This window comes from Ranitomeya imitator, chromosome 1 (assembly GCF_032444005.1).
Source record: "Ranitomeya imitator isolate aRanImi1 chromosome 1, aRanImi1.pri, whole genome shotgun sequence".
Classification (NCBI taxonomy): Eukaryota; Metazoa; Chordata; class Amphibia; order Anura; family Dendrobatidae; genus Ranitomeya; species Ranitomeya imitator.
In genome coordinates, this window is record NC_091282.1 from 523,667,444 (window position 1) to 523,686,588 (window position 19,145).

Below are 19,145 nucleotides of genomic sequence, written 5' to 3' on the forward strand. Positions count from 1 at the left end.
CCTGCTCCAATAGGAAACTGCAGAAGAAAATCCGCAGAAGAAACCGCAGTAAAAACCGCGATAAATCCGCAGTAAAAACCACAACGGGTTTTCACTGCGGATTTTGGAATTCTGCTGCAGAAAAATCCGCAGTGGAATCCGCAAAGTGTGAACTTAGCCTGATACTTGTCATTTCGACCTCACATCTGTCATTTTCCGATCACTCCATTACTTTCCCTCACTCCTCTCATTTTCACCTCACACCCCTCATTTTCACCTCACACCTCTCATTTTCCCCTCAGTATATACATGTTTGTCATCTCCCTTATATATAGTACTAGCTATTGAACCCGTTCTACGCCCGGGTGGCGAGCATTTATATTGGTATATGGTCTCCATCCTGGTATGTGCTGCTCCATCCTGCGCCCCCATCCTGTCATGTGCTGCTCCCATCCTGCACCCCCGTTCTGTCATGTGCTGCTCTCATCCTGCGCCTCCATCCTGTCATTTGCTGCTCCCATCCTGTCATTTGCTGCTCCCATCCTGCGCCCGTTCTGTCATTTGCTGCTCACATCCTGCGTCCCCGTTCTGTCATGTGCTGCTGCCATCCTGCGCCCGTTCTGTCATGTGCTGCTGCCATCCTGCGCCCGTTCTGTCATGTGCTGCTGCCATCCTGCGCCCGTTCTGTCATGTGCTGCTGCCATCCTGTGCCCGTTCTGTCATGTGCTGCTGCCATCCTTCGCCCGTTCTGTCATGTGCTGCTGCCATCCTTCGCCCGTTCCGTCATGTGCTGCTGCCATCCTGCGCCCGTTCCGTCATGTGCTGCGGCCATCCTGCGCCCGTTCTGTCATGTGCTGCGGCCATCCTGCGCCCGTTCTGTCATGTGCTGCGGCCAACCTGCGCCCGTTCTGTCATGTGCTGCTGCCATCCTGCGCCCGTTCTGTCATGTGCTGCTGCCATCCTGCGCCCGTTCTGTCATGTGCTGCTGCCATCCTGCGCCCGTTCTGTCATGTGCTGCTGCCATCCTGCGCCCGTTCTGACATGTGCTGCTGCCATCCTGCGCCCGTTCTGTCATGTGCTGCTGCCATCCTGCGCCCGTTCTGTCATGTGCTGCTGCCATCCTGCGCCCGTTCTGTCATGTGCTGCTGCCATCCTGCGCCACCATTGTATTATATGCCCCCCGCTCCAGTGTGTATGCCCCCGAATGCTGCTGCCATATAAAAAAAAAAAAAAAATGCCATACTCACCTATCGTCCGGCTCCACTGCAGGTATGTCTTCAAGAAAATGGCGCCGGAAAGCGGGGACTGCGCAGGCGCCGATTCCGGCAGCAGGAATCGGCGCCTGCGCAGCCCGCGCTTTCCGGCGCCATTTTCTTGAAGACACACCTGCAGTGGAGCCGGAGTGTGTCTTCAAGAAAATGGCGCCGGAAAGCGCGGACTGCGCAGGCGCCGATGCCTGCGCAGTCCGCGCCCTCCAGAGCAGAGGAGCCGGGAGACGGAGCCGCAAGCAGCGCTGGAACCGGGAAAGGTGAGTATACTTACCCTCCCTCCTGGCGGTCCCTGACTCTCCGGTGGAGATCGCGGTATGCGTTCAGTGCTTACGCATACCGCGATCTCCCGGGAGCGTCGCTCTGTGAGGCCCAGACTGCGCCGGCGCTTGCGCAGTCTATAGAGGCTTCGGACAGAGTGACGCTCCCAGCGTTATATTATAGATACACCTGTATATCATCTCCTTTATATAGTATATACCTGTATGTCATCTCCCCTGTAAATAGTATATGCCTGCTGTATGTCATCTCCTGTATATTGTATATACTTGTGTCATCTCCTGTATATACCTGTATGTCATCTCCTCCTATATATAGTATATACCTTTATGTCATCTGCCCTGTAAATAGATATACAGTGGGGCAAAAAAGTATTTAGTCAGTCAGCAATAGTGCAAGTTCCACCACTTAAAAAGATGAGAGGCGTCTGTAATTTACATCATAGGTAGACCTCAACTATGGGAGACAAACTGAGAAAAAAAAATCCAGAAAATCACATTGTCTGTTTTTTTTTATCATTTTATTTGCATATTATGGTGGAAAATAAGTATTTGGTCAGAAACAAACAATCAAGATTTCTGGCTCTCACAGACCTGTAACTTCTTCTTTAAGAGTCTCCTCTTTCCTCCACTCATTACCTGTAGTAATGGCACCTGTTTAAACTTGTTATCAGTATAAAAAGACACCTGTGCACACCCTCAAACAGTCTGACTCCAAACTCCACTATGGTGAAGACCAAAGAGCTGTGGAAGGACACCAGAAACAAAATTGTAGCCCTGCACCAGGCTGGGAAGACTGAATCTGCAATAGCCAACCAGCTTGGAGTGAAGAAATCAACAGTGGGAGCAATAATTAGAAAATGGAAGACATACAAGACCACTGATAATCTCCCTCGATCTGGGGCTCCACGCAAAATCCCACCCCGTGAGGTCAGAATAATCACAAGAACGGTGAGCAAAAATCCCAGAACCACGCGGGGGGACCTAGTGAATGAACTGCAGAGAGCTGGGACCAATGTAACAAGGCCTACCATAAGTAACACACTACGCCACCATGGACTCAGATCCTGCAGTGCCAGACGTGTCCCACTGCTTAAGCCAGTACATGTCCGGGCCCGTCTGAAGTTTGCTAGAGAGCATTTGGATGATCCAGAGGAGTTTTGGGAGAATGTCCTATGGTCTGATGAAACCAAACTGGAACTGTTTGGTAGAAACACAACTTGTCGTGTTTGGAGGAAAAAGAATACTGAGTTGCATCCATCAAACACCATACCTACTGTAAAGCATGGTGGTGGAAACATCATGCTTTGGGGCTGTTTTTCTGCAAAGGGGCCAGGACGACTAATCCGGGTACATGAAAGAATGAATGGGGCCATGTATCGTGAGATTTTGAGTGCAAACCTCCTTCCATCAGCAAGGGCATTGAAGATGAAACGTGGCTGGGTCTTTCAACATGACAATGATCCAAAGCACACCGCCAGGGCAACGAAGGAGTGGCTTCGTAAGAAGCATTTCAAGGTCCTGGAGTGGCCTAGCCAGTCTCCAGATCTCAACCCTATAGAAAACCTTTGGAGGGAGTTGAAAGTCCGTGTTGCCAAGTGAAAAGCCAAAAACATCACTGCTCTAGAGGAGATCTGCATGGAGGAATGGGCCAACATACCAACAACAGTGTGTGGCAACCTTGTGAAGACTTACAGAAAACGTTTGACCTCTGTCATTGCCAACAAAGGATATATTACAAAGTATTGAGATGAAATTTTGTTTCTGACCAAATACTTATTTTCCACCATAATATGCAAATAAAATGTAAAAAAAACAGACAATGTGATTTTCTGGATTTTTTTTTTCTCAGTTTGTCTCCCATAGTTGAGGTCTACCTATGATGTAAATTACAGACGCCTCTCATCTTTTTAAGTGGTGGAACTTGCACTATTGCTGACTGACTAAATACTTTTTTGCCCCACTGTACCTGCTGTATGTCATCTCCTCCTGTATATAGTATATACCTGTTACCCCAAGGGCAGCGAGGTACTCGGTACCGGGTCCTTCGGTTCCCAAGGGGGATGTCATGATGGCTGACCCGGTCCGTGGCCCTTGGGACGTCCGTGTAAAAGGGGAAAGATCTTTAAAGGAAATGTTCGTGACGCCACCTGTGGTATTCGGTCAGGGTGACCGACGCTGCTTCAAGGGGTCCACTGTGGGGTGATGTTATGGCAGTTAGATGGTATACCTTCCCACAGGTGAAGTATGTCCCCAGGGCTTCCTGGTGTGTAAATGGTGGACGGTGTGAGGCGCAGTGAAGAATGAGGGCACAAGGTTGCCGTCTCTTTACCCTTTACTGAAGATTTCGGCATCCACAGTCCAGGGTACCAGTCCACAGGGCAGACAGAGTCTGGCCGGTTTGGAGGCAAATCCAGAGTCCCCTTGTCCAGGTAGAAATCAGTAGCCTTCCTCTAGCGCCGTGGTGTTGTAGTACCTTACTGCTAAGCTTCTCATAAGGTCCTCACAGATGTTATAGATGTTATGTCTCTCTCTCTGAAAACACATGGGCTTCTTTTGCACAGTGAACAAGTCTGTAGAAACCTGTTCACACCACCAAAGAACTTGAAGACACAAAAGTGCACAGAGAGGTCAAAACATACTCTTGTTGCTTTTGTGTCTTCAAGTTCTTTGGTGGTGTGAACAGGTTTCTACAGACTTGTTCACTGTGCAAGGAGCCCATGTGTTTTTAGTTTTATAATTGTTCTCTTGTTTCTACAAGACTGGGGAGTCTACCACTCCTCTGTGTGTCATTTGCATTGTAGCTGTTCCATCCTGCATGTTCTACATGGATATTTTCACTCTGAACCCTGCTTATACAGGTACTATACAGATGATCAGGTTTTTAAATACATCAGATAGGGATTATGTACATTAGATAGGACTGATCTATTATGGGTATACCTTGGCGATTGGTGGAGCAGCTTAACATACTTTTTTTTGCAAAAAAACGTATTAACTAAATACCCTGTATTTTTTCATTTTTTTGACTAGCACTTGCTTTTTTACTGTGACTTTTTTACAACAGAGCTTTTGTGTCTTCAATGTCTCTCTCTCTGTTCCACAGATGGATAGGACAAACCAGTATGACCGGAGGCTTGAGGCGTTTTACAGGGACTCTATCATGCCCCAGCCTCTAAGGGGTGCCACCTTGCCTCCTGGGCGTAGGGGTGGACAGGTAACATGCAATTAGCTGTCCTGCTGGTCTCTGGAGCAAGGCATAAAGGATCATTGCTCCCTCGGTGTTCCGGCTACTGGGATCCTGCGCCTCAGAAGGAGGCAGCCTGTGTAGGGCAGAAGTCCTCTGATATCCACTCCTTTGCTACGACTTCTTCATCCTCTCTACAATACAGTCCTCCTTCAGTGTCTCTTTCTAGAAGCTGCCGCACTTAGGGCAGGCACAGCTCCGTGTCCTTCTGTCTCGATATCTGACAGGATCCCACCCCTGTCAGGGACCAACTAACTGAGTGAAGCTCAGCCAGCAACTGACTAACTTCCTCCCCAGGCAACCAGTTTCACCTAAGTGTGAGGAGTGCCCTAATAAATAGGAGCAGAGCTCCCCCTGGTGGCCTGGAGTGCGAAATGTGTTGCATGTTTGTGATACCTGGATTCAGTTGTCCTTCTTTGCCTCCAAACGTAATATCACTCTCCCCTAGAGGAAAATGACATTACTGCAATGACCAGGACCCTGGGGCGCTGCACTCTCCCCCGTTAAATCCAGTACTCCCGGACTGGGAAAAGAAAACAACAATATGTTAGTAAAAGACATACAAAATTTTAAATGCTATGAAAAAAGTTAATGTAAACTGTTGCTTCCCTTTATGGGAGGTAACTTAAACATTACATAACAAAACATATTTACATTGTGCGCATGCGACTTAAGGTACCGTCACACTAAGCGACGCTGCAGCGATACCGACAACGATGTCGATCGCTGCAGCGTCGCTGTGTGGTCGCTGGAGAGCTGTCAGACAGACAGCTCTCCAGCGACCAACGATCCCGAAGTCCCCGGGTAACCAGGGTAAACATCGGGTTACTAAGCGCAGGGCCGCGCTTAGTAACCAGATGTTTACCCTGGTTACCAGCGTAAACGTAAAAAAAACAAACACTACATACTTACCTTCCGTGTCTGTCCTCCGGCGCTCTGCTTTCCTCTGCACTGTCAGCGCCGGCCAGCCGGAAAGCAGAGCGGTGACGTCACCGCTGTGCTTTCCGGCTGTCCGGCGCTCACAGCCAGTGCAGGGAAGCAGAGCGCCGGGGACAGACACGGAAGGTAAGTATGTAGTGTTTGTTTTTTTTTTTACGTTTACGCTGGTAACCAGGGTAAACATCGGGTTACTAAGCGCGGCCCTGCGCTTAGTAACCCGATGTTTACCCTGGTTACAAGTGAAGACATCGATGGATCGGCGTCACACACGCCAATTCAGCGATGTCTGTGGGAGGTCCAGCGACAAAATAAAGTTCTGGACTTTCCCCAGCGACCAACGATCTCCCAGCAGGGGCCTGATCGTTGGTCGCTGTCACACATAACGATTTCCTTAACGATATCATTGCTACGTCACAAAAAGCAACGATATCGTTAACGATATCGTTATGTGTGACGGTACCTTTAGTCATGAAACAATATAGCCATAAACTAGCTATGAAATAGAAGTACCCTTACAGGTATGCTATCAAGTGCAAAACAATCATTTTCTCCGCTCCGATTCAGGACAGTCTATCAACCCCCACAGGCTCACTGCATCTTCCTTCAATTTATTCAAAAGTGCATCATTAAACATTTCCTAACTCAATCTCAATTTTATTCAAAGTGCTCTATATTTTCAACTACATACTATCAACTATGTAAACCACAATTCTATCTATCAGATTAACTCTGCAATATATTAACTTTCTGGCAAAGTGCAACAATTAAACATCGAACCCTTCATGGGTTCAAACAACTCAATGAGGTAGTGCAAATAATCACATCAAGATTCAAGTCAGTTTGGCAACAAAAGTGACATGAGCAAGTGACCCGTTATTAACCCCCAACTTTGGCCTTGGGCGGGCTACAAGGCGTGTATCCACACCCAGAATTCTGCCAAACCCAACGTGTTTTTCTTCAGGTCTCTGAAAAAACAAAACACTTTCTAACTATATTAGAAATAGTCTCTGTCAGAAGCAGTCTCTGTAAAAGCTCCTTTTTGTAAAACCAGTAGGAAGCACTTTTAAGAAGGTGTAAACTATTTACAAGTAAGTTCGATCATGTATAGTCCATGATTCTGCAGTTCTTTAAGGCAACGAGTAACTTGTGCAAAACACAGGATCCCTTTAACATGGGACCCCTTTAAGAAATCAGTAAGTAGAAATAAGTAAGGGGGTTACGGATTCAGGTTTTGCCCCTCATTTGTAATTAAGGACACTGACTTTGTAGCACAGTGGGAGGAGGCTGCTTCTGCGTGCTCTAAGAAATTCATGGAATTATTATGTAAATCTAATGAGAAACAATTGAATGATTTGGATGTGGAGATTGGGACAATACAAGATGAGATTAATAAACATCTGACTGCAGAGATGATAACTAAAATTAAAGCTGAACTTGACACACTTTTAAAGAAATGGGAGACAGAAATTGTTCATAAAAAAACTAAAAAGTACCAACGCAATCTGGCTGATCGACAACAGGACTGAGTATATAGATGTCGAGGTCGCTATCCTAACAATAATAAAGCGTTTGTAAGGGCTAGATCGACCTCAATCTCATCTGTTGAGGATATAACGCAAGGTGTGAAGAATGTGAGATCTCTCTGGGGAAGAAGAGATTATGTGAAGGATGGTCGTTGGAAAGGGGGAAGACCTGGCAATAAACGCAAGAATGCGAAGTCACCTAAGAATGATAAAAAAGCCCGACCTAATACACTTGAGGTAATTAACCTCTCTTCACATGCCCTTTCAGAATCACAAAAATGTGTCCTAGAGTTGGGACTCTCCTTCTCACCAGTTAACAACTTTGATTTTTTTGTAGCAATAAAAGATCTCCATCTCTTTTCCCGTAAAATTATCCTCAAAAGACTACATGCACGATCCTCACCCAGTCAGGAGATGGATTATGCTGAGGCGAAGGCCATACGTATATTGGAGGAGCTTGAAAGTGAAGCAAACCCTGACTTGGTGAGTACGTCCACGCCCCCTATTTCGGCCAGATGCCCCACATTCCCCCCACTATCATTATGCCCACAGGTGGAGATTTTTACCCGCCTAGTTATGGAAGATTTTTAAGGCCATTAACAACTATAAGAAAAAAGATAATTTAAATCTAACACAAAGACAGGCCTTGGAGGAAATTAAAACATGGGATGATGTAGTGATAAAACCGGCAGATAAGAGGGGTAATGTGGTGATCTGGCTGGTGGAAAAATATGAGAAGGAAGCTATGAGACAATTGAGGAATAAGGAGACATGTGTGCAAGTGCCCCAAAGTCCCCTTTCAAAATTTCAGAGTCAAATACATAACATCTTGGAGATTGCATATGAGAGGGGAATCATTTCAAAAAAAGTGTTGGGAGGACTATTAGTCTCTACCCCGGTAATCCCCACTTTCTGTCTTTTCCCCAAGGTCCACAAGGATCCTGTCAATCCTCCTGGACGCCCAATTGTCTCTGGCATGGGAGGGTTATGCTATCCAGTCTGCAAGTTTATTGAACACTACTTGCATCCTCAAGTTGAGACTCTTCCCTCCTATATCAGAGACACCAATGATATCTTGAGATGCCTGGATGGTCTCTTTATGGACGCGGATATGGTATTTGTTACGGCGGATGTTGAGTCTCTTTACACCAGCTTCCACAATGAGGACGGTTTGAGGGCATCCAGATTTTTTTCTTGAGACAAGCAACTTGGATGCGGACATACGTGAGTTGGTGTTGGAGTTGTTGGAATTCGTCCTGACTCATAATTTTTTTACTTTTAAAGATCGATTTTTCTTGCAGAAGCAAGGGACTGCCATGGGCGCGGCATGTGCGCCATCCTATGCAAATTTATTTTTGGGATATTGGGAGAGAGATTTTTTCGGATGGCGCACATGCCGCTCCCCAGATTATAGGATGGTACAGGTAGATTGACAATGTCCTGTTCATCTGGCAGGGCCCAATTGCAGATTTGCAGGACTAAATTGCAATGACTCCAACATCTATCTCACCTATGTCTACCATCAAAATGAAATTGCATTTCTGGACGTTACACTTAGGGTTCAGTCCAATGGTCTTATACATACTGATTTATATCGGAAAGAGACTTCTGTGAATGCCCTCTTATATGCGTCCTCGTCACATCCGCGTTCCACGATTAGATCAATACGTGTAGGGCAGTTTCTTCGCGCCAGGAGGATCTGTACTACTGATACAGCTTTTGAGAGGCAGGCTGTGGACCTCGGGGAGAGATTTGCTGAAAGGGGTTACAGTAAAAGATATATCAAAAGGGGTTATTTGAGAGCTAAGAAAGCACATAGGTATGATTTATTGGTGAACAGAGTAAAGGAACCATCATTAAAAAAAGATCGAGAGTTGAGATATATCTCCACATTCAATCATAGATGGGACACTATGAGATCAATACTAAATTGACATTGGTCGATTTTGAAAACAGACCCCATTCTGCGGGGATGCCTTTCACAACGCCCACTAATGACTGCACGAAGAAGTAAGAACCTCAAGGATATGTTAGTGAGAAGTCATTATGTACCTAAGAAATTTGATCCATTTGGAGCTGGCATGCCAAGAACAGGCTTTTACTCTTGTGGTAATTGTCTGGCATGCAGATATTTGAGACGTGCTACATGCTTTACGGCATCGGATGGCCATAAGGAATATACAAGAATAATATTAAATAAAATTTTGTGGTTTTGAGTAAATATATGATTCCTACAAAACTCTACTCGAATATATTGATCTAAATTGTTAAAATTAGCCATAAGGAATATACAATCAGAGATTACATCACCACCAATGTGGTGTATTATGCAGTATGTCCCTGCAATTTGATCTATATCGGTTTAACATCACGAGAACTGCATATTCGGATAAGTGAACATGGTAGGGACATTGTGGCCGCACGTGACGTGGAGGATGTTAATTTATCGAAGTCAGTTCCTAAACATTTTCGTCTCAAACATAAATGTAATCCAGACGGTTTAAAAGCTTGGGGTATTGATAAAATTCGTGCAGGCATTAGGGGGGGGGGGATGGTGACACTAAGCGTATTTTGGCTCAAAGGGAATGTCGGTGGATCATGGTATTAAATACGGTGGCACCGACAGGTCTCAATGAGCAGTTGAGCTTTGGTTCATTCTTGTAGAGTAAATGACACAAAATCCCAGACTTGTTTTTAATCCTTTTGTGTTTTGTGTTGTTTTGATTTTTTTGTCATGTTTTATATATTCATTTTTATATTTTATTTCCTAGTTTGTTCTATTGATCTACGTTACCATCCTGTGAACTGGCAAAGTAATCTGGGGCCAGAAAGTTGCTTTGGAAGTGTTATTTATGGAGTTTCCTAGTTATGGACTGGAAAGACGAAGGATGAAGTGGAATCACTATTATTATATTCACTATTATTATTTATCTATTTAATATTTTGTTAACACAGGTGTCAAATGTATTTATTATGTAATTTTGTCACTTTTGTTATTTATGTATTATATAATGAAGATACACTTATATTTTGAGGTATAATTATGGAATAATTATATATGTAGTATATTTATCACATTTGCACTACTATCATTCACCTTATTTATATATTAATATTTAGATATCCTTCTATTTCTACTAATATGGTTGCGCTTCCATTGCGGTTTTATACTCGAACGAGTCCTGTTGTGTGCATGTCTCCTGCTGCACTGATCTGGAGCATCGCTGATGGCGCTTGTGGATGACATTTGCGTTTCAGTGACATCACACCGACGGTCGCTTTGACACGCAGTGTTACTCCGCCCTGCCGCAAGTGATGCAAGTTCCGTCGTGCAGTTCGGGAGACATGCGCCATTGATACAGGTACCCGGCGCGAAAAGGTATTTAAACATTGGCTCACACACATTTCAACACCGCACCTTGAAAAAGAGCAGCGAAACGAGCTTCGGTGGAGGCGGGACACTGGTCCGGCTCTGTTATACATGATGGGTAAGAACATCTCATTTTTGATATGCATTATGAGTCTGCTACTGAGCAGAATACATAGATCTGATTAACTAAATTTACTGTGTGGCACTCTTTGAATTCTTCCCATGTTAACATAAGCACTAGGCACTTTATTGTTCTGTGACATTTATGCTGGGATAGCCGTGGCCGATTTGTATCTGATCCCTGTTAGGACTGGCGGAACGCACCAAGACAGATGATAAAGGTGCGTTCGCAGTCCGGGGTCCACCGTGCAGGTGAGAACCTGCTGCTAGCAATTAGCAGACAATATGGCGGTACACTAAAGTATACACGCGTGGGTTAAACCTCACCCAGCGTGAAGAAAGCGATCCTGTTAATTCACAGGACCGCAGTACCGCACTAGTGCGCGAGCAAGTGGTCAGCGGACTTAACCCCAGAAGGGATTGGAGCCCGATTAGACCCTTGCTGGCGTAACACCGCAACTGGGTGTGTAGAGAACCTTAAGCAATCTATGTGCACAAGAGTGCGAGCGATGCCGCACTAACGGACGCCACTAACCACCCAGACTCGGGTATGGAAAGCGCAAGGCAGGCGCACGGCGCCGTACTGGCAGGCACAGCTACAGGACGCTGTGATGTGTGTTAGTGCTGTAGGCTAAGTCGGGCGCTAGGTAGCAGCCATACACCTTCCGCGAACAGACATTCAATAGGGTAGGGGTTTCCAAGGACGACTTGCACTCACAACATACACACATAAGCAATTGTAAGACAATACTAGCGCATGGCCGTGCGGTCATGCACAGTTTATATAGCAGCAGCACAGGAAGTGGCCACAGCACTTTTGCCCTTCTAGGACCTGCCAAGAGGACCAATGGAATGTGCTGCAGAGCCTGAGCACATGACCCTCGATCTCCAACGGGAGACCTTACGCTGGGCATGCTCAGTACATGCAGACAAGGACTTAGTCCCAGAGAAGTCCGCTCGCTGCTGACCAGCACTGACTTTAAAGGCAGAGACTGGAGAAGCAGCACTAACTCTCAGAACAGAGTGAGAATGAGCAAGACGCTGGGACCGACGTCCCCGCCGAGCAGGCTCCACCGCGGCTGGACAAGAATGGGAGACCGCAGCGGAAGTGGCTCGAGATTCCCCCTGTGCAGAAGCGGGAACTCGACCCCTAACAATCCCTCCACATTTATATGTGTTTTACATTTATATTCATTTTGATGTGTTACTATATGATTGTTCAATATAATTTGTATATTTTTTTTTATATATTTTTGGACATAGTACTCCTTTTTTCTCTGGGTATTATTCCCCTTTAAGAAATAACCCTGGATGGGTTTAAAGCAGCAAAAGAGTTAAAAAACTATGTACAATCAGTGTTCCAGTTTGTGGTATCGTATTATAGCAATTTCCAAGGAACTAGCCGGCATCGAACACTTCCTGGCCTGGGCAGGTGGGTGCCCGGATCTTCTTCTGGTTCCAAGTAAACGTCATGGGTTTGCCTCTCATATATTGTCAAGTCATTAGCTGCTATCAAAGTTTGTGTAGCTTGGGTAGGAATGTCTGTGACGGCATTTGCCACAGCAGCAGTGTCAGAGGTGGTGATTATACACACAGTAGTGTTGGTTTGAGGAGTGACTGTTTCGGAGACTGGAGGGATAGTGCTGGCAGTCTTAGTTTTTGCAGCAGGGGGAGCTACTGCAGGTGCACATCTTTCAACGTTCTTAGCGTGCCAACCTTTCTCACTCCAGTGGCGGGTGTATGTTACGTGATCCCCTCAACGCAAGTCTCGGTCAGGATGTCCGCCCCGGAGATGGAATTCCACGTTACCGCTGGTGACATAGACTTCGGTCTGCAGTCCCGGTTCCTGAATGAAGCCCCAACCCCTTTTCAGGTGAAAGGCTATTACTATCCCCCGCATTGCGGGGCGCGAGTCACTACGTTGGGTTTTGTGGGTCAGCGCCCTACGTTGGGCTTGCCGCCCTTTCCTGTCATTCCACTGTAAGATCAAGCATCGTCTATACTCCTCCCAGGTGAGGATTCCGATATATAGGCCCCATCCACCCCATCTCTCGGAGCGTACCATCGGAAGATCACCCCCCTCAGGGCTCACGTCCAGCGGTATGCCCTCGGTCGCGGGAATGGTGTTTCATCAGTGATGTGGGGAGTCACTGAAGCTGGAGTGATGGATGGTGTTCGGTCGCAGTCTGGAGGAGGAACGGTCACTGAAGCGGGATCAGCAGCCAGGCGGAGAGCGGTCGCTGGAGCAGGATCAGTCACTGGGGCAGGGGAGTTTTCTGTACCTGCGTCTGATGTGGTTCCATCGATACCGGTCCGCTCCGCTGATGAGGACGCTGGAGTCTGCTGCTGCCCGGACCGCGATCAAGGGGGATGTCACAGTGGCTGACCTGGTCCGTGGCCCTTGGGACGTCCTTGTAAAAGGGGAAAGATCTTTAAAGGGAATGTTCGTGACACCACTTGTGGTAATCGGTCAGGGTGACCAACGCTGCTTCAAGGGGTCCGCTGGGGTGATGTTATGGCAGCTAGATGGTATACCTTTCCACAGGTGAAGTATGTCCCCAGAGCTTCCCGGTGTGTAAATGGTGGATGGTGTGAGGTGCAGTGAACAACGAGGACACAAGGTTGCAGTCTCTTTACCTTTTACTGAAGGCTTCGGCATCCACAGTCCAGGGTATCAGACCACAGGGCAGGCAGAGTCCGGCCGGTTTGGAGGCAAATCCAGAGTCCCCTTGTCCAGGTAGAAATCAGTAGCCTTCCTCTAGTGCCGTGGTGTTGTAGTACCTTACTGCTAAGCTTCTCATAAGGTCCTCTCAGATGTTATAGATGTTATGTCTCTCTCTCTCTGTCCCCCAGATGGATAGGACAAACCAGTATGACCGGTGGCTTGAGGCGTTTTACAGGGACTCTATCATGCCCCAGCCTCTAAGGGGTACCACCTTGCCTCCTGGGTGTAGGGGCGGACAGGTAACGTGCAATTAGCTTTCCTGCCGGTCTCTGGAGCAAGGCATAAAGGATCGTTGCTCCCTCGGTGTTCCGGCTACCGGGATCCTGCACCTCAGAAGGAGGCAGCCTGTGCAGGACAGAACTCCACTGATATCCACTCCTTTGCTACGACTTCTTCACCCTCTCTACAATACAGTCCTCCTTCAGTGTCTCTTTCTAGAAGCTGCCGCACTTAGGGCAGGCACAGCTCCGTGTCCTTCTGTCTCGATATCTGACAGGATCCCACCCCTGTCAGGGACCAACTAACTGAGCGAAGATCAGCCAGCAACTGACTAACTTCCTCCCCAGGCAACCAGTTTCACCTAAGTGTGAGGAGTGCCCTAATAAATAGGAGCAGAGCTCCCCCTGGTGGCTTGGAGTGCGAAATGTGTTACATGTTTGTGATACCTGGATTCAGTTGTCCTTCTTTGCCTCCAAACGTAATATCACTCTCCCCTAGAGGAAAATGACATTACTGCAACAACCAGGACCCTGGGGCGCTGCATAAACATGGTGAAGGAGTAAGATGGGTTAATAGAAAAGCTAGGTCCAAGTAATTAGAAGTGCTTATTCAGCAGACATACCCAAAAGAGACAGCGACATAGAGTGGGGTCCTGACTCCTGCTGTGACTAACTGCCATTGAAATAACTGCGGCGTCTGTATGCTTAGCTGCGTGATGCCGTTGAAATTACTGCGGCATCTGTATGCTTAGCTGCGTGATGCTTTGCTGCAGGGATGCACGTGCCTGACCACACACGCGTGCACCCCTTAAGATGCTACTAAATTTATAGGACTGAGTAAAGGATCAGGAGAGAGGGATTGTGGGTCCTTATTTGGGATACATTAGCAATTGGCCAACAACCCGGGGGAGGTTAAATGATCAAAGGAACTGAGCCTGGCTACAACCATATGCTCTCTCTAACACCTACTTGCACAAGATAATATCTCCTGTGACCCCAGCATGGATGTGCAGCAGTAAGTATTTAATAAAATACAGCAAATTAATGTGGCAAACATTCAGCAGGCACATTCAAGGAATTGTTGCAGGATGATAGGCAGCATATGACAGCAAGCAGAGATATTTGTACCATTAAAGGGGAATGTTGCAGGATGATAGGCAGCAGATGACAGCAAGCAGAGATCTAATACAATTTAGGTATATTTTTATTCATCAATGTTTAAAATGACCATTAATACCACATACAAGTGACAAATAGCACTGCACCATTACCAGACAACATATTACCACCACAGTGACCGAATAATAGCACATGCAAGGAACAAATACAGCCACACCAAGACCAGATCACATATTACCACCACAGTAACCGAATAATACTACATACAAGGAATAAATACTGCCACACATGACTAGACAACATATTACCACCACATAGTGACCTATGATATCACATACAGGAAACAAATACAGCCACACCATGGCTAGACCACATATTAACACCACATAGTGACCAAATACTACAATATTAATAGAAAAAAACCCACAATACTAATATCACCATAAGTCCCATGATACACTGGAGATCTATACTTAGTATGCAGTGTCCATGTACAGGTAATACAGTGCCATTATATACAGGAGCTCTGTATACAGTGTCAGTGTACAGGTAATACAGTGATCACTGGTTACATTGTACACAGGAACGCAGTATATAGTGTACAGATAATACAGTGATCAACGGTGACATTGTACACAGGAGCTCTGTATACAGTGTCGGTGTACATGTAATACAGTGATCAGGAATATTATATATTATACACATACATAATCTATATATTATACACAGAAGCTCTGTATACAGTGTCAGTGTACAGATCATTGGTTACATTGTACACAGGAACTCTGTATAAAGTATACGATGTATAGTGTCAATGTACAGGTAAAACACCAACTCACCAGTGACGTCTCTAGGTGAAGTCCTTCATCTTTACTTTTCATCTTCATCCAGCACAGACCGCCATCACTTCTTCCAGCCAAGGCTCATTTCTGCAGGAAATAACACAGTTCTCTAGTGCACTGCTTGGAGAGCACATTACTTAATTTTTTTCCTAACTTCTACACTACACCTCATGACGGGAAAAAAGCAACAATGTTGCTCTGCACAGTAACAGGACCCCTACATGGAAAACAGTATCCTCAAAAAATAAAATACATGACTGCAGTAATAATATCCCTTAATTCGCCCCTAGGGTAATATCTCCCCATCCTGCGCCTTGTGTCTCCCCATCCCGTCCCATCTGTCTCCCTATCCCGTCCCATCTGTCTCCCCATGCTGTCCCATCTGTCTCCCCATCCCATCCAAGCTGTCTCCCCATCTGTCTCCATCCCTCCCCATCTGTCTCCATCCCGCCCCATTTTTCTCCATCCTGCCCCATTTGTCTCCATCCTGCCCCATGTCTCTATCCTGTCCATGATCCTGCACCAAGTGTCTCTATCGTGCCCCATCTGTCTCCATCCTGCCCAATGATCCTGCCCCATGTGTCTCCATCCTGCACCATGTTACATGGTTCAGGATCATGAGGCAGGAAGGAGACAGATGAGGCAGGATGGAGACACATGTCCCATGTGGCTCCATACTACCTCCCAAACATATTGTGGCTTGCCGTTTTCAATAAAAATTATAAAAAATGAAACAAAAACACTTTCTCCTTACCTAGCCGCGGTCCAGCGCTGACGTCCACCCCAGGCATTTCAAGCGTGTACTCGCCGGTGAATGACAATGACGTCATGCACCAGCGACGTGCACGCTGACATCAGCTGCCAGCCTCCTATTAGTTGGCGGCTTTTAACTATTGGCGTGCGGGCCCACACGGCAATAGAGTTTAAGGCCACATTCACACATTCAGTATTTGGTCAGTATTTTGCATCAGTATCTGTAGCCAAAACCAGGAGTGGGACAGTGAGAGGAAAAGTCTATACAGAAGTGGTGACGTGTTTTTATTTATCAACTGCTCCTGTGGGTGACCAAATACTGAGCGTGTGCTTGAGGCCGAACTGAACCTGCATCTCGGACGCAGGTTCAGTTAGTGCATCAGCAGAATCCTGCCGCTGGGGCCCGGTGAGCAGAAGAGACGGGGCCCAATGTGGGCCCCCTCTGCTCATCGGGCCCCATAAGCCAGTCAGGGCAGTAATGCCCTGATGGTGGCCCTGCATATACCATATAGTAATTTAGTTTATTTTGCCTATTTAGTTATGTGTGTACCCTTGTACACTGCATTGCATTTATTATTCGTGTACACCACTACATTTATTAGCTATGTACTGTGACATGGTGTTATCCCTACACTCTTTCATATTGTTCCTGCACTTTGTTGTCACTTTATTTATAATCTCTAGTGTGACACCATTTTATTTATTAGTTATGCTTTGTGACATCACTGTTTTCATTATCCCTGATCGGCACTGACTTCAGTACCTTTATTAACTCTTTTATATCAATTTGTTTCTCTTCCATCCCCATTATGTAACATAACTACATACATTATCCTTGTACTGCGACATTACTGTGGTTTTGTATACATTTACATGGCTATACTCAATACCTATCTACTGTGGCGGACTACGCTCTGTCCAAGTTCTTTGACAGAACTCAAAATACCAAAACCACTGAAAGAGATGTGAAGGTAGGCCAAACATATATGGGCTAATACTAGCAATAGAAATATTTACAAAATTGATTCTTTAAATCTGACTTTTCTGTTTAGGTTGACATCGTACAACTGTTATATTCTGTTGCTGCCACTAGGGGGCGCCATAGTCACTATTTATTCTCCTGTTTGGAAGCTGCTGTTCAGCTCGGGGCTGCTAGTGACTGTGAGTTTAGCTACTTGTGAGATCATTTCCTGCCCTGAGATCAGACAAGTATCTGGAGAAGTAGCAGATAGAACTCTTCTCTCCCTGGGTAGACATGTCTTCTAACTCTAGCCTGAGCACCATGCAAAGACTGGTGGAGCAGCTGAAGCTGGAAGCCAGTGTGGAGAGGATCAAGGTAATGATTGTGCTACTTGGAGCTTTTACTGTTCTGATCTGGGGTATTTGACAGCATCTCACACCAAGAAGGATTTACTCTCAGTAGGGTTGTGCAGTGACATGACTTATCTGTCTGCCATATACAATGTCAGGACTAGCTCCTGCTGAATTAACCCTTTTTTTCTGCAAGATGCTAAGAAGTGCAGTGATGACCACCTCAAAGTAGAGCAAAACTTAACCCAGCCTGAGAATGCCAGCAACTAAGTCTAGGAGAGGGGATGGTCACCTTCACCTCTCCACCACTGGAGAGCTTCGTTTAATGTCATGTTTTGGCCAAACATTATGGCATGGTATTATGCGCAATGTTCCTTACAGTGCTAGAGTGTTAGGAAAAATCCAAACCTATTGAAGAAGTAAAAAAAAACTGGTTATCGACTATCTATAGTTCTCCCAAATTTGTGATTATCGTAGAAAAATATTTTTCAGCAACGTGTTATGCTTATGAGTCTCTCCATTATGTGTGTCCATTTCTTCATTATTCATAAATCACCCACAGTCCCACATCCTGGAAAGTAAATGTGAAAGATTTTAATGGATTTTCTGATTTCCTCCGTTTTCCACCCAACAGTATACAATTTTAATAGGGTTTGTGAAAGGAATTTTAATGGTCAGGTAAAATCAAGTATAATGTGCATTTGGGGATTACAGAAAGCTCAGTTGGAAGGGGATGGATTACATTTTTTTTAAAAAAAAAAGCAGAATGTATACAGTATACATGTAATTAGGCTACGTTCACATTAGCGTTTTGCGTGTTTGCGTCGGGCGACGCAGCGGCGACGCATGCGTCATGCGCCCCTATATTTAACATGGGGGACCCATGGACATGCGTTGTGCTGCGTTGTGCGACGCATGCGTTTTTTTGCCGCATGCGTCGGGCGCAGAAAACGCAACAAGTTGCATTTTTCTTGCGTCCAAATTTCGGCAAAAAAGGACGCATGCGTCGCAAAACGCAGCGTTTTTGCGTTAGTTTTGGTGCGTTTTTATTTGCGTTGTGCGTTGCGTCGCCGACGCAGCGGCACACAACGCAAATGTGAATGTAGCCTTAGCTTATGCTCAACCATGTACTTTCCTTATAAGAACAGATTAAATAAAAATACATGAGGGCACATACATTCATATATTGGTAGGTATGGCTGCCCTTCTCTCTTTGATTTCCTCTATAAAGCCGGCGTCATACACCACGTATAAAAAAAAAGGTCCGTTTTTCACCGCCGAGATTCGCAGAAATGTTCCCCAACAGTGATCCGTATGTCATCCGTGCGCAATGCAAGGATGCGATTTTTTTTTTTCCTCATTACAGTATCCGTGTGTCATCCGTATGGCGAGATATTTCATAGAGAGATAGCAGAATAGCCGATAATTCAGTTGTCAGCATCTGTAAAATCAT

General features: G+C 45.8%; 1 protein-coding gene across 1 annotated transcript in view; it reads left to right on the top strand.

Annotated features, from left to right (window-relative positions):
- Positions 1 to 17,558: 17,558 nt before the first annotated feature.
- Positions 17,559 to 19,145, top strand: part of GNG10 (G protein subunit gamma 10) — a 65,776-nt gene continuing 64,189 nt past the window's right edge. Inside the window, exon 1 of the mRNA XM_069766976.1 lies at positions 17,559 to 17,717. Within this exon, the coding sequence (XP_069623077.1) occupies positions 17,637 to 17,717 (81 nt within the window). The 5' untranslated portion in view covers positions 17,559 to 17,636. The remainder of the gene's footprint in view (positions 17,718 to 19,145) is intronic.